Here is a 26,891-nt window from a genome sequence, read left to right on the forward strand (position 1 = left end):
TATAGCCTGTGAAACCTGAAGCTGTTAGCTTTCGCTGCTAGAACAATGCAACCGGGTTAGGGAACAGAACTTTTCCAAATTATTATATAGTACATGGATTTTTCTATGTTAATGACCAGCAGTGCAAAAGAATTGCTGTGATTCTCAGATGTACCTCACCACAGAAGCTTACAGGGCTGCTAGCACCAACACAGCTGGCTCGCAATCCTGCTTCACCTGGGGCTGCACTGCTTTCACCTTTTGCTGTTTATTAAAAACACTAAATCAGGAGCATTTCTACTTTTTAAAAGCCAAATGCTTGGCACAGCGCAGCCGCGGGTGAAGAGCTAGTGAAAGTAGCAGCCGTGCTGACAGTTTTCAGGTGGGCTTGAAGTTTTTGCTTGTTCATCACCGTTCTTTGACAAAGAGAGGGAAGTCAGAAAGCCTTGGAATGAAAAAAAGCAGGAAAAAAAGGCGGGGGGTGAAAAGGGTTTGGGAAGGGAAGAGGAAGGTGTAAGAATAACTGGAGGAGAAAAAGGCCAGGGCAGGGGAGAGAGGAGAAGAGGAAGGGCTAGATAAAAGAGTACGTTACTTGGGCTTGATTTTGTCCTGACGGCCACATCCCATAAAACCACTTTGAAAGAGGTTCTGAATGCAAGATGGGTCTGCTGAGAGCACAACGCTCGCTTGTTTTTATTATGCTGTCAGCAGATGCCCTCTCTCTATATTTGTAGCCTAATTACTCCTAGTTAACTACGTACGACTCTCTAATACTTTTCATGCCTCACATCGGCTAACGGCTGCGATTTAACACAACTCTGTATTTCTGAGGCTTCAGGCTAGATTGGTGAGAAGGAAACATGACTATGTACAGGAACAGTTAGGTTTATAAACAAGTAACTGGTACCAAAAAAACTGGAGAAAGCACCAAAGCATTTCTCAAGCTGATAGCATATTAATTGCATAACTCCCTTTTATGTAACTAAGTATAAAAGACTTTTTAATAACTATAAAAATGAAAGCCAGAGTCTTTCAAGAACTGAGGAATCTTCCAGGCTTGAGTTACGGTTGCAAATGTCCTTAGCACAGAGGACGCTTTGATACGCTACCACACTCCCCTAGCAGTTTCTGATCAACCACTTTTAAAGGATGGGGTTGATATCTGTTCTGTGGCTGGCGAGCTGGGTGAGAGTGGAGCTTCCCACGACGTCACTGACAGAGGAGGAGGTCGTGATGGTGTTGTGCTGGATGACTTGCTGCTGGGAGCAAGCTGGGACCGGGCTCGCGGGAGGACTGCTCTCGGGACCTGGGAAGGGGGTGAGGGCACAGAGACAACACATGTTCATTTTTCCATCTGAGTAACAAGCCCAGGCTGGATGATGCCCCTGGAAAAGGGATATACTACTATGGCAGCAATACTAACGACCTGAGGCATGCACAAGTCCCAGGATTTCAAAATACACAGTTATCCAACACTGCCTGACTTTTCTGATCTTTTGCAGTTTGGGGTTTGTGGTTTTTTTAAGCCAGCTTCTCTGATATCAACCTGACTTCAGGAGTTGGGACCTTGAAAAAAGTCCAAGATCCTAATGCTTATGAGACCAATATTGGGATAAAACATCCGATATCTTAAGGTCTATAAAATCAGTTGGCATGCTTAAACACTTTATTTGCTCCAGCAGGAATCAAAATTAGAGTGCAGTGCACTGCAGCACAGAAAATCTAATTCAAGCAAAACCTGATAGGCATGTAATTCAATTATGTATTTTTTTCTTTGAGTACTGTTAAAGAGCCAGATGCATAGTGATGCAGAGGAGACAGAAATGGCTCTATTTTAAGAGAATGCCGCAATCTAGCAAATATTAACCCTGAGGCTCTTCTGAGCCATCGTAGAGCCAAGCAAAGAATTCATCCCTAAATTACCACAGTCATAAAATGCATCAACTAGACAGAATCAATTCAATGTCTCCATCAGATGAGAAGTTTTTGAAAAAAAAAAATAAATATCAAAGATAAGAGTTAAAAAAGAGTTAACAAACCTTGAAAACCTGCGCCACTCCTGGTCTGTGCGACTGTCACAGCACAGTACCATTTTTGCTGGAGGGGGACTGTAATGTTTTCCTTTTTAACTTTCCTTTTGAGAGTTATTTTAAGGTTCTGGCAGCACTGCACCCGGGAGGACTCTTGCAGGTTTGGAGCTGTGAGTTCAAGCAGGATCCTCCACAGGGGAGCGAGCGTCCATCCGTGTGCATCTCCTTGCCGAAGGGAGGGGGTGGGGAAGGCTAGCTCTGCTGTGTGGGATGCAAACCAGGGCTGTTCTGGTTTTGAGTGGGGCTGGATAAATAAGGGCAGAAGACTGGATGGCTCGGATGATGTTTGAGAAGTCAGGTTCAAGTGATAATACGACCAGCAAGGGGTTCTGGAGGGAAGAACTGGAAACTTTGCTATCCTGTGAGGAGTATGGAGACAGTGCAAACATACCAGCTACTTACTTAGATATCCTTGTGATTCTTTCTGCATAGCTGTTATCGGACAGTCTTTATGTGTTAACAATAACTGTTTCAGCTGTGCTACCTCATTTTTCAGCATGGAAACCTCATTCTGGAAAAGAAAGAGAGGGTTTGGTTTGCCCCAAAGCTTAAACCAGGCTCTTCTGCAAAGCTTAAACCTAAGAACACACAAACTGCTCCACAGCTTCGGAAGGACTGAGCAAAAATGGCACTCGGAGCTTGTCTGCTGGGTTTATGTTAAACATTTGTCCGTAACATTATTTTATAACTTCTTCTGAAGGCAATTTGTCTTCCAGATTTAGTGACATAAACAGACAACTGAACTAACCTCACAGCACCAGAGATACTTGAGGCAATGTTTTAACCCACTCGGGAAATAACACTGGCTCTGTGCATCGGGACAGGGAGGGCAGACCCGTGCGGGCAAACGGCACCCCGCCACCTGCTTTTATACTGTTGAAATACTGTTGTATTGTTGTAACAGTACTGTTGTGCTACAGCCGGTGCCTGTGTGCTGCCAAGAGCAGAAAGACCATTTCTGTCATGGCACTCCCCTAAAACACAGAGGCGTGAGCAGCACACCTCTGGATGGGGCAGAAGTACCGTGCCCACCCTAAGAAGGGCAGCACAGTAAGAAAGGCTTTTGTTATCATATTCAGGGTATTTTCATCTATCCATTTCATTTTCCTTATTGGGAGATTGAGCTATTTATGCTCCTATCTTGTTGGCTTTGAATGAGGGTTTAGCTACATGCCCTGCTTTGAAGAAGTCCTTTACAGCCAAGTTAATGGCACTTCCAAAAAAAATCCCCACAAAAAGCAGCGACAAGAAAAGAAAATAAATACAAATCCATCTAGCGAAGGCTTCTAAATCCCAAGACAGCTTTTTCCTGGCTTATCCCACTAAAATGTAATTATTCCTTTAATTGAAGCACACACATCTTGATTAATCAACTTTGATTATGCCCCATGCTCCCACAGGGGCAGCCCCAAGGGTGGTGAGGTCCTGCCAGCACCGCCAGCCCCTCCGAGCACAAAGAGCCCCTCTGTGCCCTCGGGGGTGCAGACAGTGGCTCGTACCTGAAGTTGCATGTTTGTCTGGGTGAGCTCTTCTGCTTTCTTTTCCAGTGACATCACCCAGACCTTCCTCTTCTGTCTGCAGCGCGTGGCGGCGGCTCGGTTCCTTTCCAGAAATTTCCGCCTCCTCTCATCCGGGTCTTCATCCACCACCCTCCTCCGGCGACCTCCGGTCGGCTGTGGCGGCTGTATCGTCTGCGTGGGCTGCATCTGCTGCGCTGCTGGCGAAACCTGGAGGGGAGGAAGAGGTTTGGCAGGGGGTGGTGAGGGGGGAAAGTCACGGAGGGGGATGCTGAAATGGGAAGGGAAGTCTCGTACGCTCATCCTGCTCCCTGACGAGGTCTGCACCAGGCCCAAGTCTGGCTGCGCCAGATGCCACTGAAATTAGCTGCTGGCACATCCTTGCCATGGTCAAAGGGGAGATTTTTTTTTTTAAATAATCCTCTGAATATTAGTAGGGAAAATATTTTTCCCCTTACAGTAAGTTATTAAAAACATTCACTTAGGTACTTTCTTTGCCACCACCTATTTCAAACCTGAAATGTCAAGTTTCTCTCGGCAACTGTTCTAATCAAAGCAAGGACTGTAGTGGCCTTACTTCTGTCTCTCTCTCTTTTTTTTTCTCCAATGACCTCCAAAATTTTAGGACATTTCTGTTTCACAGGCTCCCCCACCCCCGTCTCACGCTCCACCACCTCTGCAGACAGGCGCTGCCGCGCTCCGGGCGCTTGGCGGGGGAGCCACGGGCAGGGACCACGCAAGGCCAGCAAACCTCGGGGGGCAAAAGAAAGGATTTAGTTACCTGAACTTGAACCTGCATTTTGGTATCCCTGCACTGCGTGGAGAAGGGGTATTCCCCTTAGCAGACATTTCCATTTAACCCAACATGGTTATTACGGTCTGTTTTATTCAGCAGCCTGGCTTTGACAGTAGAGACATGCCACATCCAGCCTGGCTGCTACAAAACTATGGAAAAATATGTATTTATGCTTTCCAGGTGCAGGAGAGTGTTGATCCTGCTCCTGAGAGTACCTGGCCCATGCCGTAACAGAAAAGGCGCGTGGTGGGGGCAGCCCCACATAGCCCATGCTCCAGCTGCTGGGCAGATGAAACAAACGCCCCCGTCCCTGTCAGGAACCAGCATCAGACTTAACGACCAGCTACCTGGGAATAGCCAGCTTTTGGACTGCTTTCCTGCCTCTCCGTGGTGCCTAGTTCAGGGGCTCTGGACTGTGCTGGGGGCTCAGGAACTCGAGCCAGGGGTCCCATTGCTTGCGCACAGCCCAGCGGGAACCACTGCCAGGGCTCACATTGCTGCTGCTGCTCCGACACTGTCTGGAACAGTCTGGAAACCTGAATTGTCGACTCAAAATTAACCCTCTTGTTCTGGCAAAGGCCCAAACCTCCAAGGTGCTTCCTTTTGACTCCAGGGAGTGGACATACTCAGCGCTTTGTCAGACTGAGCCCTGGATTTCAATTGCGGCAATTAACATGTGTTTGCCTAACACCTCTGTCTGTCTCAATTAAAATGATACTATCATCTTGCGAGGTCGCTTTTCTGTCTAGAGTCTCGCCACAAACTCTGAAGAAGAGTTTGCTCCCTCCCCCAGCTGACTTGTGTCAATTAAAGTGGCAATTTTATGTGTAATTATTCTGTGCATCTGATAACGCTTTTTGCATAAAGCTGAATTTATTCCCAGCTTTATGTTGCACAGTCAGGGAATATCTCTCCCAGGAGCAGAAGAATGTTTTAAAAAAAAAACCTTCCAAAAATAAATAAGCCACCCTGCACTTTCCTGACTGATTTGTTAAATTTGAGCTTGTATGAACTCCGTATGTTTGCTGGTAAAATTCTCCAACCCCCTGTCCACACCGGGGCTTGAAGTCCCAGGGCTACGGCAGCTGCAGTGGCTGCAGCCACCAGCGCAGCACAGGACCACCAGCCAGCATCACACAGGACCACCAGCCGTGGCCCCCGTTCTTGCCAGCATCCCTGGGCTGCTGCTGGGACATCACTGCCAAGGGATGCCAGCTGCTTGCCCTCCACTGGGGCTTGGCACGCCACCTATTTAGCAGTACGTCTGAGCACAGAGGCCTCAGAGATCCCTTTTAACTCAACATCTCATCAAAGGTTTTTCATGTTCTCACATACACCACCTTTCCAGACTTCAGAGATCTGTTATTTATGTTTCTGGACACCAAAAGCTTTCCTTATCTCATTTCTCTCCTGTTTCATTCAGCTTTAAAAATTCTTGTTTCTTAACTCTCCCAGTGGGGTCTGTGACATAGGCAGAAAAAGGTAACTATACAATTCTTTTTTTTTTTTTTTTTCTCCTTATATGTTCATTTTCTCCTGAATAACTAGCCAAGCCATTTTGTTTTCAGAATGTACCCGTCAGTCTTTGGGCACTCAGAGAGCATTTTCAGAACAACAAAATCTCTGGCAGATATTAATTATAAAGGTTGCCATTACATCACTAATCATGTCACGTGGCATAATTAACTGACTCTTACTAGATTGCTCTTAACCCTGAAATCTGTTAGGCTATATCTTAGTAACTGTCTAAGCATCATTCTCTCGCAGGATTTCTCTGCCCTGCCTAGGGATGTAAGAAAGAAAATGAATATATATTAACATTGAAGTTAGTATTTTTTTTTAGAGGATGCTAATCATAATGAAGACAAATGCAGGACAGCTAAGAGAATGAAACAACATCCAAACCCCTACTTTGCTTAAGCTATCACTCTGTCAAGTTTGATAAGAAAAAACCTTGATGGGACCAACACAAGAAAGATAGCATCATTGTTGTAGTAGTTGAGGCGACACAGCTACAACTTGGTAAAATATCTCTCTTTTCTCAGAAAGGTGCCCATCAGAAGGTGATTTCTACTTTTAGGTTTGATCCAGTATTTCTCTCTGTTCTTTGCAGCTTACCGCAAAACTAATACCCATTCACTCGTTCTACAAAAGCATAATTCATTGGGCTCCTGTGTATCAAAATGGTAGCTGAAAAGCATGAAATTAGTTCTGACATTACAGGAGGGTGTGGTGTAGAATAACAATGGTGTCGGCATGGGAGCGCACAGTTTACAGCAGCATGGACCATGCTGTCATTTGGCAGGTGGTTTGGAAAGGAAAAATCTGGCTCAGAAGAATGAGGAGGTTAATAATTAGTAAAACACACCATAAAATTAATGTCTGCCGGAGCAATCTGACCCCTAAAGATGCTATTACCATGGGGACTACAGATAAGCTTACAAATAACATGTGGTTATTAGTCAGCAAAGCCTTCTTTTCTCCCCACTAAGGCACCTGTTGAGGAATCACTGTTGCCTTCACGCCGTGGGAGCCGCTGCACAGCAAGAGCTCTGCTGCCTAGGGAAGCTGCTCGCCCTAGGATTCCTACTCCATCACCCTCCATTCCCGTCCTCTTGGTGACACTTACACCTACGGACAAGGTGAAGACCTCCTTGATCCCTGATGGGGCCTGTTGCTTCCAGCGACATGTGCATGGCAAAGCTCAGCTGACTCCACAGGCTCAGCTCCGGAGACGGTGCAGTGCTGGGCACAGGGTGAATCTGACGTAGCTTTGTGGCTGCCGGTCAGCGCACCTGGCGCCTGCATCTCTTCTTGCCTGCCTGGGAGTCTTTTGAGGTGCTTAGCTATCAGGGAATGCAGAGCACAAGAGGTCTAGGCTGTCCTAAGTGGAATGGGTGTAAGAAAGACACAGACCTGCTTGAGCGGGTCGAGAGGAGGGCCACAGGCTCACCGATCTTATCCTTCAAACTGGGACGTTTGTTTTCTCTGGTAACTGTTCCCTTCTCACCCGTTAGAAGTGGTAATACGGAGGCTTTGCAGCAGTGCTCCATACGTGGTGTCTGACTCCCTCGCCTGCACTAACATGTTCGTCCTCCCAAGCCCTCGGTGCGGTACCAGTACTATTACCCTTGGTTTTAACAGCCTCAGAGAGGTTGAGTGACTTCTTCCATCTCATCCATGGAGTCCTCAGTCTGCTAAGCACAACTTTACTCCTACTCTCTCATGGATCTCCAAGACAGCCATCAGGTTGCTTTTGGTTTCTCTGTTATGAGATAATGTGTTTTTATTGCAGTTTTTAAACAACTACAAGGAAAATAACTCATTAACAGATGGGAAAATAATTGAATTCACAAAGTAAAAACTGAACTAAACTTAGGAAAGCTCTGGACATCTTCTCACAGGGGAGTCTGCTGCTCTCTTATTTAGGCTGTTTCTCTAAAGCTGACAATTCATTTTACATTAGCAAATGCTTTAGGGAAATCCCATGTGCTTGCAGCCTCCGCAATAATAAAGCTAGATGTTAGTAAATAGTTAATGTTGTGGGACACTGGGATGTCAGCCAAATCCTCTCATTTTCTTTAATGTTTTCTAAGAGCTTGTCTGAAAGGTATTTGCAAGCAACACAATACTTCACAGATTGAACTTCTTATGGCTGGCACTCCTTTTTGTCCTCATTCTATGCACTGCCCACTTGTCTTCCTTAAATTTGCTCCCCAGACATGACATGTTACAGTCACTGCCCTCAGAGCTTTATTTTTCTTGTGTGATCCTGATGCAGAAGCCCATCATCTTAAGACATTAATAGAATTCCTCTTAAAAATTACTCTGCTCAGTTCTTTAGTTCAAGAAACATTTAGTGCGGATACACACTCACACACCCCACACCCCCCCAACACCCCACACCCCCAGTGCCATTTTACTTCCCTAAAGATTCTGCTATGTATTTCTGCAGGTAGAACACACACAGCTCTTTAAATCTTGGCCTCAAAATTCAGGTTCAAGCACATTAAGCAACCTATATAACATGCTAATCTCCATAATAAACCTCATCCATAAAAGGGTATGTGGCAATTTGCAGAGCTCAGAGCACTGAAAAACCTTGGAACTCCTTATAAAGTAAGATATTACAAGTGTCTAGCAAATTAAGCAGCAAAACAAGTTGTTGCTTCACTCTGTTTTCTGAATAAACTTTGCGCTTCCCCACCACTGGTAGCAGACATTTATGAGTAGCCTGAGGGGCTTGTATCTAACAAGGCGTGTGTGAAGAAACAATACAGGGATCAGGCTTTTGCTTCACGTAACAGCAAAACTCAGCAATGCAGCGTGGCATGAAGGTCTACCTGTGCTTGTCCGCCTGAGTGCAGCGGGGGGTGCGGCGAGGTCTGGTGATGTGCCGGGTGTGCGTGAAGGTGCGAGTGAGAGTGGTGGTGGGGATGGTTCTGCTGGTGATGAGGCTGAGGATGAGGATGGTGCGCCGGATGCTGGTGCTGATGTGGGTACGAGTGATGAGGGGGCAGTGTCTGGTGCTGATGAGGATGTGAGTGCATATGATGGTGTGGTGTCTGGTCCTGCCGCGAGCTCATCATTTCCATCATGTGGCCCATGGTGTTCATATTCCCGTTCGACATGGCGGCAGGATGATGGGTCAGCGCTGCCTTCAGTCTCTGGAACAGAACAAGGCAGAAAATTCAACATTCATACACGATGACCTGAGCAATCAGAATAAGATTTCTGCTGTTGTAGAAACGGTGCCTTGTCTTGTGTATTTAGCTTTTTTTCTTGCTGTTCCCTTGATAAAAGGCATCTTATTTCAGGTTGAGAAAGAACACATTCTTGGGCTTTCATCTAGTTTTCCACTGTAAATATGTAAAGATATAAACATCTGAACTGAAGTTTAACAGTTACACATTTCCTACTGTGCTCTGAGGAAAAACAACTGGCTCTCATCCTTTTCTACTTGGCCAGCGCAGTAGCATTAGCTTCGTGAAGCTTGTACTCTTGCAACTTTTAAAAATGAAAGTCTGATTAAAATAAAGGTAAAACAAAGTTCCCCTCTTGTTTTTACTACACGTATTATTAAAAAGACTCATTGGTAAATAAATTGCATTGATGTGTTTTTCAAATTCTGGCTCAAATATATCCTCCAGTTGTGCTAGCACCCAACCTGTTCTTTCATCAGGAAGACAGGAAAATAATGAGGGCGGCCTCAATCTGATCCCTTTTCCTTGCTGAAAGGTTCAAATGTCTGATGGTGTTATCATATGCTAATCCCTCTCTCTGTTTTGTACTCTTCATGTTTTCTTCTGTCACTGGGCTGGGCCCTGGAGTCTTGACCAGGGCAAAACTCTCCTTAATGTCAATGGGATTTGTTGACTTTCACCTGACCACCACCGAAGGGAAATGGGAAGAGCGGCCAAATTTTGGACCGCAGGATAGAGCACTTGTGTACTAAGGCTATAGCTGAAATAACACAGGAAAAAAGGTTCTCTGTCGGCACAGGTACAGGGTCATCCCAAACCCGTGGGCTGCTCTGGCATACAGGCACCTCACTGGTGTCACCCTGCCCTTGGAGTACTGGGTGAAATCACCAGCGTCCTAGGAGAGTGTGCCAAAGAGCCTGACGGACGTCAGCTAGGAGAAGGGCTCCTTCCAAACCCATAGAAACCTCCTTCATATCCACGGTTCTGCCTCTGGCTCAACGTAGAACATTCTTTACAGGCAGCCACCCAAGACCTCTTTACCTCTACATTTCTGAAGCAGTAGGCGTAAGCTTCGTTTACTCTCACTAATGCAAGTAGTTAGTCAGGAGAAAATAGACAAAAATGGAAGGAAGGAGGTCCACGGTATTACTTCATACCAGACTGGTATGATCTGAGTAACCCACCAACTGGCTCATAATTCATTATCCAGCCAGGGTTTATAACGAATAACAGAGAGCTCATGAGTAAGAGTTGCCGCCTATAGGACAGACAGCAAGAAACAGCAATGGTACGAGGAGCAGAGATGTGCCTTTCCCCATAGCAATATCTGAGTCACAGATGACAATCAAAAGATCCTACGAGCCAGCGTGGCTGAAATCTGCCAGTGAAGGAGCAATGACCGGTTTGAACTGCATTTTTGGTTTTGTCTTTAAAGCAAAGAAAGTGACTGCCACGACACTCAGAACCTATAGATGGGAATTTCAATCTACTTTATATTGAAATAACATCTGTCTGTGCAACTCCATTGCAAGGCCACAGATAAAGGCTCCTATGCCCAAAGCTGCTACCCTTTCGTGTTCGTGCACCTGGGAGTGAGGAAGAAAGAAATTCTTTCTTAAGGAGGGAAAAAAAAAAAAAAAGAGGGAATAAAAAAAAAAAGGAGAGAAAAAAAGCAGGTTGTGGAAGGCATAAAGAAGTAACAACATCAATTCAAAGTGTCATCTTCAAATTTTTGTATCCTACAGGTTTCTGCAGGCTTCATGGAGGTCACTCCACTGAGGTATTCTAATTATCTATTAATCCAGATTTAGTGGCTTATTTCACTAACAATCAATTGGTCGAACAAGACAAAAAAAAAAAAAAAAGAAGATACATTTGCAAAACATGTCAGTGCCTCAGTTTGCTTGAAGGAAAACGAGACTGGTGACTTTTAAGAAGTTTCCTTAAGAAAGCCTACTGAACCATACCAGCATTACGACATGTCGCAACCTGACCATCTTCTCAAAAAGAGATGGAGGCAACTATGGCAGTGAAGTTAAATACCTCCTTCCCTATCTCTACAGTCAAAACCGAGCTCAATCAAATATAAATTGCAGTAACCCATCCTGGCTATAAAATGGAGGATTTGAACAGCTGTTGTTCTTAACTTTCCAAATTCAAATGGTACCCTGATTACTGCAAGAAGATCTTCACAATGCTCAGGATAACTGGTGTTACCCAGGAGGGTATTACGAGAATCATGGAAAACAGCACATGAATAAGTCAAGTCATTCTGCACACCATTCTTCTTCAAAACTCACTGAGACCTTTTTCATGGGGCTAAGCAACCATGCAGATCTAAGCCAAAGCACCGACAAAAGCTGTTGTAACTTTGTTTTCTGAATCAAAATGCAAAATAACCAAGCTCTCATTAGCCAGCAGTTTTACGTGACAAATGCATAACAAAATCTATAAATGCCAAATTTGTTAAAGACCTCTGAAACTGAACTACAGCATGTCTTATTCTAAACTGCAGACTTTCAAAGCCACAAAAAAAAAAAAAAAAAAAAGAGAAGGAAAAACTTAATCTGCGAATAAACATTTTTTTCGGCTGTAAAAACTGTGGCTTATTAGTGTGGCACGACTTCAAGGAGAATAAATTATTTTGTTTTCTTTCCATAGCCCCTTCTACCACATCCATTTATTTGAGATAGCAAATCAAGAGAGACAGTGAGAGGTCTGACATGCAGCTGGTTTCAGTCAATAGGGGTCATTTCCATTTGGTCTGTGTATTTTACAAGCTCCTTGTTCACTGTTCCCAATGGGAGGGTGGGCCAGCTGCCCTGGATCCCAGTGCTGGTAAGAAACCAGCTCTCTACCTCATCCTGTCCCAGCGCAGCATCAGCCATCGCCCAGCCCTCACCTCCCTTTAACTTCATGCTTAGATCAGCTCCGCAGCAAGAGTCCTGCCTGCACACGCACCCTGAGCAACATTTATCTTCCATTAACCAGGCGCTGCTGCCCATCAGAAACATTTGGGGAACGATAAACATTTTTTTGTTGTTTGGCCTTCTGCGAGATCAATTGTTTTAGCTGTTTTACTTAGACCACAGGGAGGGAAAATCACCAGCACTTGGTGAACTCTTTGCATTGAGTATGTGTAGAGTTGGAAGGGCAGGCTGCATTTTTGTTATTGTTCTTTTTATGTGTGCTAATTGCAAACAGCTGTTTTAGTTTAGTGTCAAATAAAATGTGACGGCATCAAAACTGAGCATATTGGACAGACTACATTAGCAAACCTCCTCTAGAATGAAACAGTAACTCGGGACCCAAACCTGCGGCCGGTCAGTTTTCCAGTGCCTTCACTAGAGCCTGCAGGTACCTGGCAGTTCGAAAACTGGGGCTGAAACAGAGGACTCACTACGCAGATCTGCTCTCACCAAAATCCAGGATTTCTGCTAACCTCAGTGGTAACATCTTTTAGGGCACAATCCCTCTTCTCTCCCTTTCGGACTGCAATTTTCCAAAAAAACCTCAGCAACCTCCAGCGAAGAGGAAATGCAGGCACTCACCTGGCTTTTGGCCCTTATTCATTATTTTTATCATTTCATAAAAGTAACACTGTGACCAACATTGGTTACAGATGATTTCCACTCAGTTATGCTACTTCCATTAACGGCTGTCAGTGACACGGACAACGTGATAAATCTTTCACAGGGAACAGCACACTTCGCCTCTGATCAAGTGAATAAAGAAAACTCCATTTTGATCCTACAGGAAGCTAGAAGCACATAAACTCTCACCTTTGATGCTTAGGAGGAAATAGAAACAGTGAAAATTAGTGCTCCACAGGTATTAGTGTTGTTCCCTGTACTATGGTGATGCCCCTGACGCATTTACTCCGAAGTTATCCCATCGAATGTCATACGAAGATAAAACCTGAAAGAACTTATTGTATCTGGAATACTCGGTGGTTGGTTTTTTTAAAACAGTTTTCACAGTGCTTCCTCCATCTAAAGCCTAACATCATGGTAGACTGAACTGCTGGATGTTTCCTTTTATCAACATAGATCATAATTTATTTGCTGAACGTCTTTGGGAAACCCTAAGTCTACCAAAAATGGGCTACAAGCCTTTGAGATCACGAATAAAAACCACCAGCTTCCCCAGCACTTCTGCAGTTGAGGATCTTGCTGCTTTTTAATCTTTGTCGTATCATTACATGTATTTCATGGTTGCCTGGGTTTTTACCCCACCTTCCTTTGTCCAAAATTGCTAGTGAAAAACAGAGAGCGTTTTTTTCCAGTTTCTCAGAAGAAGAAGGAAAAAAAAAGATAAATAAACCTGTAAATTTGGACACAACTAAAAACTCAAATAATTTTGGGGCTTTCATATGTATATAAATATGTAAAATATTTATAGCATGTTCTATTTACAGTATAGCAGATCATAAAAATTATATTATATGCCATATTCTGTATATAACTATGAACGACAACTTTCTCCCATTTATTACTCAGTGGAGAAAGAACAAATATCTCCTTCAATTTTACAGATGTTATTACCTGAGTGGCCTATGTTTGCATCAAACAATAAGCTATTATATCATCCAGCTGAATTTTAGGTTGGGACAGACATGGAATGCTGGTTTTGAACAGGATTGAATTGTTCTGAATAAGTATGCATTGCTGCACTCAGAAAAAATCTCTCTCCCACTTCTGGTCTGCATGCCCAAATCCCACGAAATTACAGAAGAGACAAGACCAGCTGTAGTATCAGCTTAACGTCTGGTATATTCTCATCAGGAGGTTATATCAGACCCCTGTAGGCAGATGGAATATGATCTCAAAGATATTTTCTTGTGCTAGTGACTGTGATTCTAGTCCCTGTTATGCAGGGTTGTAACAAGTTCCCCACAGGGGATAGAAGAGACTACAGAGGGGTGGGAAATCAGAAAAAAATACAGACATCAAGCATCCCCACGCACCTGCAAATCAGGTAGCGACCTCAGGGTAAAAATCTTGATTAGCCAAACTTCATGGCAAGCGTAACGTTGACTTCAGTGGCAATAACACTGTTTTCTCAACCAATGGTCAAGTTTTCTTTTTTACTCATGCTCCTCTAAGCATCATACCCAAGATGAATAAATGGAGTTAAGCCAGTGGCAGCTAAAGCTGCAAACAGAACTTTACCCTGCGCGTTCCAGAGCATCACACTGAATTTTATCCTTTCCTCCAACTATGACTGCGATGAGAGAACTTAAGCATAAATGTCACTCAGGTCTTTTATAGTTGGCTGCTTACAAGCATTTCACAGTGTAAATAACAGAAACCACTCTTTGCAAATGTTCCACTCACATTCATAAAAGCAAATTGGAAGTGATTCATCTCCACCCAATAAGTGAACTGCAGATACTTATGAGCACATTTCAGAGACTGGTGATTAGAAAGTCCCTGATGCTACATTAAATGCTTGCTCCTACATTTCTTGTGCAATAAAATACAGTCCTGCGTATTGACTGAAGGAGGAGTGAGAGGTGTGTGAAGGACATGAAATCGAGAACCAAAGTGACGCATTACACTAATGTAAAGAGAAAAGGGGGATGCATTTAATTCACAGCTTGCCAGTAAACAGCGCCAAGCTGCTAATCTTCTAATTATTCTCAGGCTGTTTGGCAAATCTGAATTATACTTTTCCCTTCCTTTGTGCTTTCTTCCCTACTTAGCTGGATTTTGTAACAACACGAACAATGGATCGTCATCCAGCCTTCAGTGCAGCTTAGCCTCTAATAAAAACAACAAATTTGCTCCCTTGTCCTTCCAAATGCAAACTGAATTAAACTTCAGCAGAAAGCAGCAAGAATCAACTGCAAACAATCAAAGCAGCAATAAAACTAATAGACACCATGCTGCTCAAGGACGGGTCAGCTGCAAGAGCTGTGTTGGTGTCCCTGAACTCGGAGCACGGAGGAGCTCTGAGCAGCCACGTTGCCCGGTGACATCAGTCCCAGTGACACCTATCCAGATGACTGCCAGTTTTAAGTAATGCAATGCAGGCTGCAGCCAGGGTGGCCCAAGGGTACTCCGCCAGAACTGCCGTCTTCTGGTGACAGCATTTCATTGAGAACAGCCACGGCTCCAGGGATAGCAGAAAACACAAGGGAGTTTGCATCCCATCTCCACCCATCAATTTCCTTCTCTTCATCTTAGAGCACCTTGCAAAGGAGATAAGCATCGTTATGCTTGTGCAACGCAACACCTTTTTAAGGATTAGAAATAGAAAAATACGAGATTCTCCATTCCTATTCTACATGCGTTTTTAAAGAGCAAGTAAATTATAATCAAGACAGAAAATATCCTGAAAGTACGGTTTGTGCTTCTCACTATATATTATTTCTTGCGTGAATCATTTCTCAATGCAGTGTTAAACAACTGGATTTGATTTGCACAGGAGTCAGGAAATATAAAGTTCAAAAAAATCAAACCCCTAATTCCCACCAAGTCTAAGTCAATCCCTCCATATGTATCCATGACAAGGGATATTTAATTCTGTAATCACACAACAGACAGCAACGTGATTTATTACTGGCAAATGGTGTCATATAATTTCAACATACAATACCAAAGGAAGGATCCAAAAAATACAACCAGCTTCTGCCTGATTTCCCCTCTGTGCGCCAGAGCGCAAAAGGAAAGCTGCTACTTAGCTGCTACCTACCCCTGGAGAGGCAGGTTTCTGACAGCAAAACGCCTGACATATTGGGGATTAATTGCCTGTGCCTGCAATCAGTGGGCAGGCACACAACTAATCGTCATCCTAATTCTCCAAATAGACAGTCTTTTGCTTAGTTACTCTGCCAGATTCACCTGTGGGATATCCTCATGCATGCTAGGTTGTCACCTGTGGAAAACACAGGAAAAGGAGGTGGCAATAAAATCACTCAGTGTTAATAGCAAGGCAGCAGGAAAACTTGGGTTTGAGGGGACCTGAGTCTGCACTGCTCATCTTCCAGATCTGTTCTGTAATGCCCATATTACAGCTCATTCCCGAGTCGAGAGACCATGGACTCTTTCTTCACACTGGACATAAAACACTTTGGCAAATCCTCTGGCAAAGGGGCTGGAGCTCAGTCCCACAAGTAAAGGCTGTAATTAGGCTTCTTAAGTCATGTTCCCATCTTCTAGTACAAAGCAAGTGGGCAGTGCTTGTGCAATGCTTGCATTGCTATGTGTATATCTCACCTGAGCACACAATGAACATTTTTGGAGGTATTAAATGAGAAAAGTGGGAATTGGTTTCAGAGGAAGTTTGGGAAATCTCCTATACAAGGCAGATACGGAGCAAATCCTCAAATCAGAGCACTCTAACACTGGAAGGAACACTGTGGGTTTGGGTACTCAAGATCAGGTGGGAATAGCACCACAAAAATCCCCCTGCAGAACACTGGTCTGAAGTCTCAAGACCCCTTCAGGAGTGACTTCAGTTTCCTGCCAAAGGATGCAAGTCGCCTGCTTTCCTTTTCCTTCTTATAAGCATAATATACAAACCAAGGACATGAGAAAGGCAGGTTCAAAGTGCTTCTCCATCAGAAGATTTCTGAACTTTCATCACCCACCTCTCACTAAGGCTGATTATGATGAAGTCATCCATATTCAAAGAAAAATGCCATACAAGTATATAAAACTTGGGTGGTGTTTCTTTTTCTTTTTTTTTTCCCTTCACTGCTGTGATTTTTGAATACTCGTTTTTCCTGGATTAAACCCAGCACATTTAAAGGGCTACTACCAAGCCAGAAACGTGATACGTGTGCACTTACAAGTGCTTTGATTTCATCCCAGATGTGCAGTGCTCAAGGGTGTCCACATACACACACATGCATGGTGCACACGCACACACACACACACACTCTGACTGCGTAGAGGATACAATCTGACCCGTAGATTTTATTTCAAGATTATACCAACCAGCCTCTGAAATGTAAAACCGAAGCCCTGACCACTTATAGCCATTAGGGATCCCAGGGTTCTTTGTGAAAGAGTATTGATGTTCATTAGCCTGTTGGCTGGACGGCAGAATCCAGTGCAGGTAATTAGATGTTGTCTCATTACCACGTCGCTTCAGGTGAAGTTATTTTTCCCCTTAGTCTCTAAAGTTAAGTGATTTGTGAAAGATTTTTGAAGCATTCATGAATTTTAATTTTTTTTTTCTGAAGACATTTCTAGATTTTGACATACAGTTCAGGATCATATAAAATGAGAATGTTTTTAGGGATTTATTTACATTTTCTAAAAGCAGAATTCCAGCACCTGACACAAAAAAAGGTAAATAACATTTTAATTCAGCAGACAGATTTTGATTATCTGCTGATGAAAACCTAGTGACTAGTGATATTTTAAATACATGCACTCAGGTATGGCATGAATTATATAGACAGAAACTGTAAAATGTATGAACAGGTTCATTTACTGTTATAAAATAAATATAATCTATGCTGAGAGTTATCTGCATGGATATCATGAATATGCAGCATTCAACAGATGAGTGTTGGTATGTTCTGTCCGTTTACACCCGCATGCAAGGTCTCCTATGCCCTCCCACCTTCCCCACACTCACCCCCTGACTTCATCCCTCAGGCTGCTGACCTCCACTGTACCCCTTTTGTTCTTCACCTGCAATGCCACCCCCCCTCATTCATACACAGCTCAAGTTGCTGCCCTGTTTTTCACCACTCGCGTCTATCAGCTGCTTTTAAACAGCAGTATCTTGGGTCAGACGCATTAAATTTCAAAGCCACTTGAGGCTCCATGAACAGCAACATCTCAACCCTCTACCAGATCCCAGCTAGCTACTCTACCAGTGCCACGAGCTACCATGTGAAATGATAAAAAGTAGCAAACTCCCAACTATTCTTTTTTATTGGCGATTTACACTAATAGGCTTTACTTTGCATTTGAAGGGGCTGGGCGTGCATCCCCACACACTTCCCATGGCTCATCTGACAAGCAATAACCTACTAAAATGCAATGTATCAGCTGCTCGCTCTGTCGCACGTGGTATGCTTACTCTTTGGCAATACTGCTTTTCAGAGCAACGTGTCAGAGCAAACCAAAAAAACCCAGCATTCCCCAGGGAAGGGAAGGATGCTGCCTGCTTGGTAAGCCATTAACTCATCCTGCCATTTCTGGACAGCTGGATTTGGCTTTCCTATGGCACGTACCACAGGACGCAGAACAAATTTGGACAGGTCAGGGACCTGGGCTAGACCCACAGTTGTGGTGGCTGTCACTTGAGCAGGATTTCCTTGCCAGCACCAAGTGACAGGTACAAAGTATCCTGCCTTGGTTGGCTGTGCACTCGTCCCTGTCCCTCCTGCCCAAGGGAAAGAGGGCAGAAATAACCACTTGCAGGCAAACCTTTGGCTGAGGTGCCCTGCCTGGGGACAGGCAGGCAGAGGGTCCCTACAGCACCCTGCACACTGAGGGAGGCAGAACAGGTTGTGTGGCAGGTGAGCATCCCCCATGGGGACAGGGTGATGCTAGACCCAGACACCTTCCCACAGATCAGAAGCAGCTGCCAGGATCACAGGAACAGACAATTTCTGCAAACCGGTTCTCTCTCCATGCTCACTGTCCTTCACAGCACGGATGAGCCTTCCAAAATGCACATCGGGGATTTGTCTGCTCCTGACATTGCTCTACCTTCCTTTTTTTAATATTTCTTGTGTACTTTTACTGAGTGTGAGAGAAAGGCATAAATACCATCTTGTTTTGGTGCTTAACACATCTTCCTGTCTCCTCTCCCAGCCTTGCCGACAGCATTATCCATCTTCCTGACACCACCATTGTCTGATTCATTTGACATATGCACCAGAAAAAAATGTCATGTTCTGAACAAGAACATAACACTGTGATCTCATTCCCATCTCAGACTCCTCAGTGACTCCGCAGCACCTCCCGTTTCTTGCTGCTTTAGAAAGAGAGGGACTTTTCCAGCTTACTTGCTAGGAAGCTTATAGAGGAGATGCGGTAAGAGAAACCAGGTCAGCAAAGGCACACAAGCACTTACACGAGTACGTTGGAGGTCATGCTAATGCCATAGAAACATCAGCTATTTAGCTCCTACCCAGAGCAGCAAAATCTTTCTCATCGCCTGTTACTTAGGGCTGTTGAGGGACTCTACACAGATACGTGTTATTTCCAAAAGGGAACAGCACTTTGAGAGGTGATGGCAGGGACATTTTGACTGTATTATGGAAATCACTGAGCTCTTGCGGTCGTTTTCCTCTCTTCTGAAACAAAAAAGCCTCAGGCACTACCCACCTATTCAGGACTGCCTTAGATGAAGTTCCCCCTTTCAGCTGGCACATCAGCAAGTCAATGTAAGGCTTCCTGATGCCTTGTCTCATAGAATCATAGAACCACAGAACAGTATGGGTCAGAAGGGACCTTTAAAGGTCATCTAGTCCAACCCCCTGTAATAAGAAGGGCCATCTTCAACTAGATCAGGTTGCTCAGAGCCCCAGAGTCCAACCTGACCTTGAATGTTTCCAGGGATGGGGCATCTACCACATCTCGGGGCAAGCTGTTCCACTGTTTCACCACCCTTGTAAAAAATTTCTTCCTTATATCTAGTCTAAATCTACTCTCTTTTAGTTTAAAACCATTACCGCTTGTCCTATTGCAACAGGTCCTGCTTAAGAGTTTGTCCCTGTCTTTCTTGTAAACCATCTTGAAGTATTGTAAAGCTGCAATAAGGCCTCCCTGGAGCCTTCTCTTCTCCAGGCTAAACAATCCCAACTCTCTCAGCCTTTCCTCATAGGAGAGGTGCTCCATCCCTCTGATTGTCTTTGTGACTGCCCTCCTGACTCGCTCCAACAGGTCCATGTCTTTCCTGTGCTGAGGGCTTCAGAACTGGACACAGAACTCCAGGTGGAGTGCCACCAGCGCAGAGTAGAGGGGCAGAACCACCTCCCTCAACCTGCTGGCCATGCTTCTTTTGAAGCTTTTCATCCACTTGTACCCGCAAGTAAGTCCTTCTCGGCAGGGCTGCTCTCAACCCCTTCATCCCCCAGCCTGTGTTGATACTGGGGGCTGCTCCAACCCAGGTGCAGGACCTTGCGCTTGGCCTTGTTGAACCTCATGAGGTTCACACGGGCCCACTTCTTGAGCTTGTCCAGGTCCCTCTGGATGGCATCATCTCCCCTAGGGCATCAACTACACTGCTCAGCTTGGTGTCATCTGCAAACTTGCTGAGGTTGCATTCAATCCCACTGTCTATGCTACTGATAAAGATATTAAACAGTGACTCCTCCTGTTCGGTTGCACCCCTTGTTGGACCTTGTGTGCGGCTTCTGCCTCAGCACGGGCAGTCTCACCCCAAACACATGCCCAGCGCTCCCAAAGCCTCCAACCCTCTTTCCCAGCGAGCAGCGGGAACGTCAGCATCCCACCACCACCTACAGCCTTGGTAACCCATTAGCGGCCTGGCCAAATGAGCTACTCTCTCACAGCTCCTTCTCTTTGGAGATCTGCCGAAGGAGAAAAGACAAGGGGTGAGGAGGGTGGAGGCAAACCAAATCAGGAGCTTGGGTAGACAGGGGAAGGGGAAAGAGGGGAGAAGTGTTGGAGAGGAAAGGTTGAGGCAGCTAATTTTTTCATATTTTCCCTGCGGTTAAAGCTTTGACAGATAATTTATCACACATTTTGATGGTGCTCCAGCTGGCAGGGAAAAGAGCTATCTGTTTATTAATTCAATTAGCCTGCTTATTTATCAGCGGAGGGCGAGAAGGTGCAGTCACAGGCCAAACTGTGCCAGTCTCAGCCCGCCCACTGCTGGGCTGGGAGGGTGACCAGGAGTGGGAACATCCTGCCCCAGCCGCCCTGGCCAGTGCACTCATCACCACGTTATCTAAGGCCTTCTGAGATAAGAAAAGAAAAAAATAAAATACAAAATTTAACAGCATACATCGTACACACCCGTGAATGTGGAAGGCAGGCTTACAACCAGAGCCACACGGCTCTGCTGACACTAGTTCAGTGCCCTGAAAGTATTTATGTTTGACATTCTGCCCAGAACTGATTTTTTTACTTCATTAAAATGGATGAATACACTTTGAATTTCCAGTTCAATGGGGATAGTGTTCAAACCAACACATCAATAGAGCACCAAGCTGCTGGAGGGAGTAGGAGAGGGCCAGAAGGGTGCTGCCCAGGTACCCGCCAACATCTGTCATCTTTAAAAAGGGGACGTTTGTGAGAGAGGACGAAAACAGAGGAAAGAAAGGCTGGCCTTGGAACATCAGAGAAATGCCCTGACCTAGGAAAGCATTTCAGAGACTGGGAAGAGTGGTGAGACGTACCACTTTTCTGCCTATCTAGGACTACCAGGTTTCTTTCCCATTTGTTAAGAAGTCCAAGACTTCTGACTGTTGAAGCTTCAACTTCAGAAAATGTGCAAAATGCTGCCTTGAGCTACCTGAGCTGAGGCGTCTCTAAAACCACAAAATATGTGGAAAATCCATGATGCTGGAGTGCAGTTTCCCAACAGGCAAGCAACCTTCTCAGCCTTACAACCTGAAGACCATCACTTCTACCCGATTTCAACGCAATGATAAACGGTGTTTATTTTTCTCTCGCTGCTTCTATAAACTCTCCAGCTCCCTTGTCTATCACACATAAACACAGTTACAATATAGATACTGGCTTCCAGTTTAGCCCTTGAAATACATTGTGGCTTCCCATTCATACAAGTCAGTCCTGCGGATGCTTTGACTTAAAAATGAGCCTGCTGACAAGGGTAGAGGGGTCTCCTTGAGATAAGACTAGGACGCACATGTTCTCAAACGCTGCTGCTGTTACTCTTCTCATTTTGTTCCTCCACCAAGAGATGCTTAAAGAAAATTTGCATTTTTAAGCATTTTTTTTCCTAAAGTTTCTTCAGAGGCATTCTTTCACTTTCTGAAATCTTGAAGGATGTTTCAAGGCAGGACACTATCAGACTAGGATGGCAGCAAATGTTTCCACTGCAGATGAGCTCACAGGAGCCTTTGACAAAAGGTTTGCTAGAAATACACCCCCTCTGCCCCCCAGCTCCATGGCCAAGTTTGCCTTTCAGCCTGTCCTGGCTGATGATTAGTTTAATATTCTGAACCAAGATCCTGCTTGACAGATGATTCCACTACCACCGATAGTTTAGGCCACATATCAACATTTTATAAATTCTTAATTTTCTCACTGCAGCCATATTGAACAGTTTTGTGCAAATGAGGCTTATAATTACCCAGATAAATCAGTCCAATGCAGTATTTCTTAGGATCTTTCTCAATTTTCTCCCTGGAGGATGGGATCCCATCTGCTTCGCTACATTCAGGCTAATTGAAGGGCACTGACTTCTCCAAATGGATTCATTAATTACTCTAGCCAGATTCTCTGTGGGGTTCTTCGTTCAATGGATGACACTTGGGCTGTACTATACCATCCACCCATGTTTAGCAATGTTGCTCTGATTTTCAGCTATGAGCTAAAACATTTGCAGATGCGTTGGCAGGAATGGTTCTGGCCTTAACTGTTCAGCGTTACAAAACAAATGTAATTCCGCCTCTTTGCTTCTAATTTAATATGTATTCAGAATCTATAAATATTGTAACCATGACTGTTTCAATATGTTTTACTCCTTGCCATCATAAATATAAGCAACCGCCCCAAAGAAGAAACCGTAAGTTTACAGGTATTGCATTGCCAAAAGCAGAAAGAGAAACAAGCATTCACTGTCACATTGCAGAAAATCTGGTATGTGTGGAAGCATAAAGTGAAATTAAATTATTAAACTTAAATGCAAAGCTGTCCTATATAATTCTGGGCCTGCGCTGATTTTATTTAGTGCAGCAGCAGCCTGGGCTTTCAATAAATTCACATGTAATCATATTGCTCACTGAAATGCCAGGCAGACACCAAAGAAAAATAAAGACCCTTCTAGCACAGACCTAGCCTAGGTGAGGAAGGTGGTGGTGGCAATCTTCAGGTCAGAGCAGGCAGAAGGGAACCTGCCAGCAGTCGCAGAGTCTGGCTCTGCTGGAAGGTTTATCAGCTTTCCCCAATAGCAGGCATAATTTCATGCTCCTTCAAATATTTTATGGGGGTTTTTTTTGGTTAATTCAGGTCTGTGAGGCAACTGGTCTGGGAATCGGTGACACCATCTGCTCTGAGCGAACAACAAGCCTTCCCGCTTTCCAGGAATCCCACAGCATTTTGCAAACAGCAGACCCAACTGTGGAAGTCGCCTAGCCTCTTTGCATGGGTCCACGTTGCTGCACCGCGCACAGCTTTAAAGGTGAACGTGACATCACTCCATGTGGTGGGACACCCACTTTACAGATCAGTGAACTAAAAATCTGAGATTGCCCCGATATCATAGAAACTCTTAGTGGGGGGGCCAGAAACACAGCCCAGGCGCCGACTTGCTTACAGACGGAACCAGTCCTGCTCCCTTTGAACTTGCCTGCCGATGGTATTGCAAGTCCCCAGGATGCAGTAAGTGTCTAGCCTCTTGTGCCTTATTAGAGGCAATAACTCTACTTGAGTTACGAACAGACAATAAACCCCCCTGTATATATATATTTTAGCTTTAATTATGTGGTTGCTTTGGGCAGTTAATGCCACGCAAACAAAAGTCTAATGATACAACTCATCTAACAAATCCGTGAACGTACAATTCTTCTCATGTAACGCACCACAGACCTAAACAAATTTCTCAGGTGAGTAGATCATGTACATTGGGATGTACATAGGGCCATGGGGTGTATGTAGGGATGTACTTTCCCCTCTGCAATTCAAGAAAGAATTTCTCTTCTCCGCTATCCTTTCCTTCTTAGCTCAGCAATTGCGCTTCCTCAAAGTTCTTACAAAGGTGGACTTGCAAAGGAGCTTCTCTTTTGGGACAGAAAAGATGTCTCTCACATTCACGTTCGTTTCCCTCTGATTGCCAGCTTATCTCTTCTAAACGACGTACCCCTGCTCTCTCAGCAGCTAGTAAGTTCACTCCTTCACTGGCCAGTATAGCAAGCTATGCACCTTCTGTATCTTTTGCTTCTTATTTGTTTTTCTCTCTAGAGCCAGTGCGGGCAGACGAAGCGTGGCAGGCAGGCAGGCAGGCAGCCCCCCTCCCCTGCCCTCCCCTCCCCTCTCAGCTGGCTGGTGGCTGGCCCGGCGGCTGCAGGGAAGCTATGCTGATATATGTCAGCTGAGAGCCTGGACCTCTCCACCCAAGTCCATGCCAGCGCTGCCGGTTAGCACCGCATCTGGTTGTGTTTGAGCTCTCAGAAGCCAGCCAGAGACATTTTTGTTTAGGTTAATACATTTTATCACCTTTATGACGGTGAAAATCTATAGCTCCCGTGCTCCAGTTCTTAAGGGGGGTGTCCAGGACCTATGAATCACAGGGAACATTTTGCAGTGAGAAGGACACTCTGTGTTTTGCAATGCAAGAAATCAGTCTAGACATTACCAACTTTTAAAAAACAATGTTGAAAGCAGCCCGCTAGAACTTTTCAGAATTTTTTTTTTTAAATTCAAAAACAGCTCCACATGCTCAAACGAACTTGATCATGAGCCAAAGACAGTAAGCTGGTCTCAGCCCTAACTGGAGCAGTGCTACACCTTTTTATTCAGGAGCTGAGGCATATGACATATTATATACACCAGTGAATTGCAAAGCAGTTAATTTTCTGTGCAGCTGATCGGAGTGATCGATTGGGCTCACTCCTGACAACAGCCTCACCTTCTCCCTCTCACCTCCTCCCTCCCCGCCCCAGAAATGACTTACACCACAACTTCCATCAAGTCACAGGTGCAATTTTAGCAAAGAGCTTCACAGGACAGCAAGCAGGACTTCGTGTTCCCTCTGTATTTAAGTACCACAGCCAGTTTCGCCCTGCACAGCTCTGAACCAGACCGTAAGATTATTTCCTATCTCTAGCCCGTTTCTGTTGCAGTTCCTTGAAGAGCTGCGTTACTGTTTTATTTCACATTATATTTGAGGTGGAGGGGAAAATATAATGGGACTCCATAGCAGCTAAAACTGCCTGCAAGTTGTTCAAAATTCTCCCTAATTCTTTCCTGTCAATTTTATCGGCATCTTTCTCCCATTATAGTAGCACTCTGAAATATTTTAGTAAGATTCAGAGAAAACCTCACTCATTTAACATCTTTATTATTTTAAAGGAATTTTTTAATTCCACCAATCCTCAAAGTCTGTACTTCCAAAAGGCTATTCTTCCCACTGTTTTCTGACTGAAACCCATGGAGGCACAGATGACTGTGTCTTTTTGACCTTAAAATCACCGTATTTTGAGTAAGGAGTAATGTTATCAAAAGCAACATGCATCTGACAAGATCTGCCCACAAAAGGAATAATAATGATTTATTTTAGAAGTGTTTCTTAAACTGGTACATGCTTGGGTGGACCACATTATACCTACTTAAGCTAGGCATACAGTAGTTTCAACTAGAATTAGACAAATCTCAGTAGCTACTTCCAGAGAGTATTATTATTCTTTGCCATGTTGATTGAAAAATGAAACTCATCTTTGTCCATATTCTAGACGTACTGTGGTTTATTTTCCTTTGGTCTTTTCCTCCTTTTGATTCTGGAGGTTTAAATACACTTTGAAGTAACAGTATCTTTGCCCATGATGTCAAACTACGCAGCTAATGTCACAGTCTATCTGCAGTGTAGCATCTCACATGAATCCTACTTTCTTCAAAATTTGTTTCTCTCACACTGTGGCAAAGTAGGATAAATTAAATATACCACAGCAGACGTATTGGAAGAATTCACTTCACGTATGCAGTTGTTGCCCTGGGACAGCTGAGTAAACAGCTTGCAAAAGTCTGTTTGAAGACTGCCAGCTAGTTACACCCATAATTTCATCTCTATTAACAAAAACAACTCAAACTGCTGCAATGCCCCGAGTTGATTACCGAGCATCTAAATTATAGAGTGTTGCTTGAGTAACCCTCTGCAGCAGCAGGGGCTGTGTTTTGATGCCCATTCAATACTTCCCACCTTGCTGATTAGTGGAGTATCCATCAAAACCAGCAAATACATAGGAAAAGATACACAGAGGTTTTGGCAATATTATCCCATGACTGACAGAAAAATAGTTGTGTAATACTGTTAAACTCAGTGAGTCAGAACAACAAGTTTTATAAATATGTCCTTCTGAACTGGACATAGAACAATCTAGGGAACGAGAGAGTGATCGGGGGGTGGGGGATGGGGGTGGGGTGGGGAACCCACATTAACTGTTTTTGCAAATAATGCTAAAAAAAAAAAATCATGTTCAAATAGCTGGTGTTTCTGATGAAGTGCTCAGCAGCAGATCATCAACATGGCTACCTGCACAGGCTTACTGAACTTCAAAGTGATGTGTTGACAAAACCCAGAAGACTGCTTGGGCTGTGACACCATAACTGGAATGGAAAACAACAGCTTGCTGGCGACCCTCTTACTGGAAATCTGAGAGTCCCTCACTGAGACTACCCAAGAGAGTTATTCCACACTAACATAAGGGTCAAAATATGGCCAGAAATCAGTATCAGCAGCTCTGCTTGGTGACTGAAATGCACAAAGCCCAGAAAGCAATGACCAAAGCCTTCACCAGTACAGAAGTGATCTCCATTATACATGCCATTCTGCCACCAGAAATAACCTGGAGTGGGGTTAAATACAAAAGAAATACCTTGGAATTACCAAAGAGCGGCTTGACTAACTTTCCAAATTAAAGTGATGTCTTTGCAGGCTTTTTATACTTCAGATTACTTTCTATTAT

The 26,891-nt window shown here is 44.3% G+C and overlaps 1 protein-coding gene across 1 annotated transcript in view; it reads right to left on the reverse strand.

Annotated features, from left to right (window-relative positions):
- Window positions 1-1,121: 1,121 nt before the first annotated feature.
- The window catches only part of CREB5 (cAMP responsive element binding protein 5), a 212,932-nt gene continuing 187,162 nt past the window's right edge, over window positions 1,122-26,891 (reverse strand). Inside the window, exons 7-10 of the mRNA XM_037387045.1 lie at window positions 8,726-9,049; window positions 3,569-3,796; window positions 2,472-2,580; window positions 1,122-1,285 (exon numbers count right to left, since the gene is read on the reverse strand). Of these exons, the coding sequence (XP_037242942.1) occupies window positions 1,122-1,285; window positions 2,472-2,580; window positions 3,569-3,796; window positions 8,726-9,049 (825 nt within the window). The remainder of the gene's footprint in view (window positions 1,286-2,471; window positions 2,581-3,568; window positions 3,797-8,725; window positions 9,050-26,891) is intronic.

The sequence above is a fragment of the Falco rusticolus genome, chromosome 4 (assembly GCF_015220075.1).
Source record: "Falco rusticolus isolate bFalRus1 chromosome 4, bFalRus1.pri, whole genome shotgun sequence".
Classification (NCBI taxonomy): Eukaryota; Metazoa; Chordata; class Aves; order Falconiformes; family Falconidae; genus Falco; species Falco rusticolus.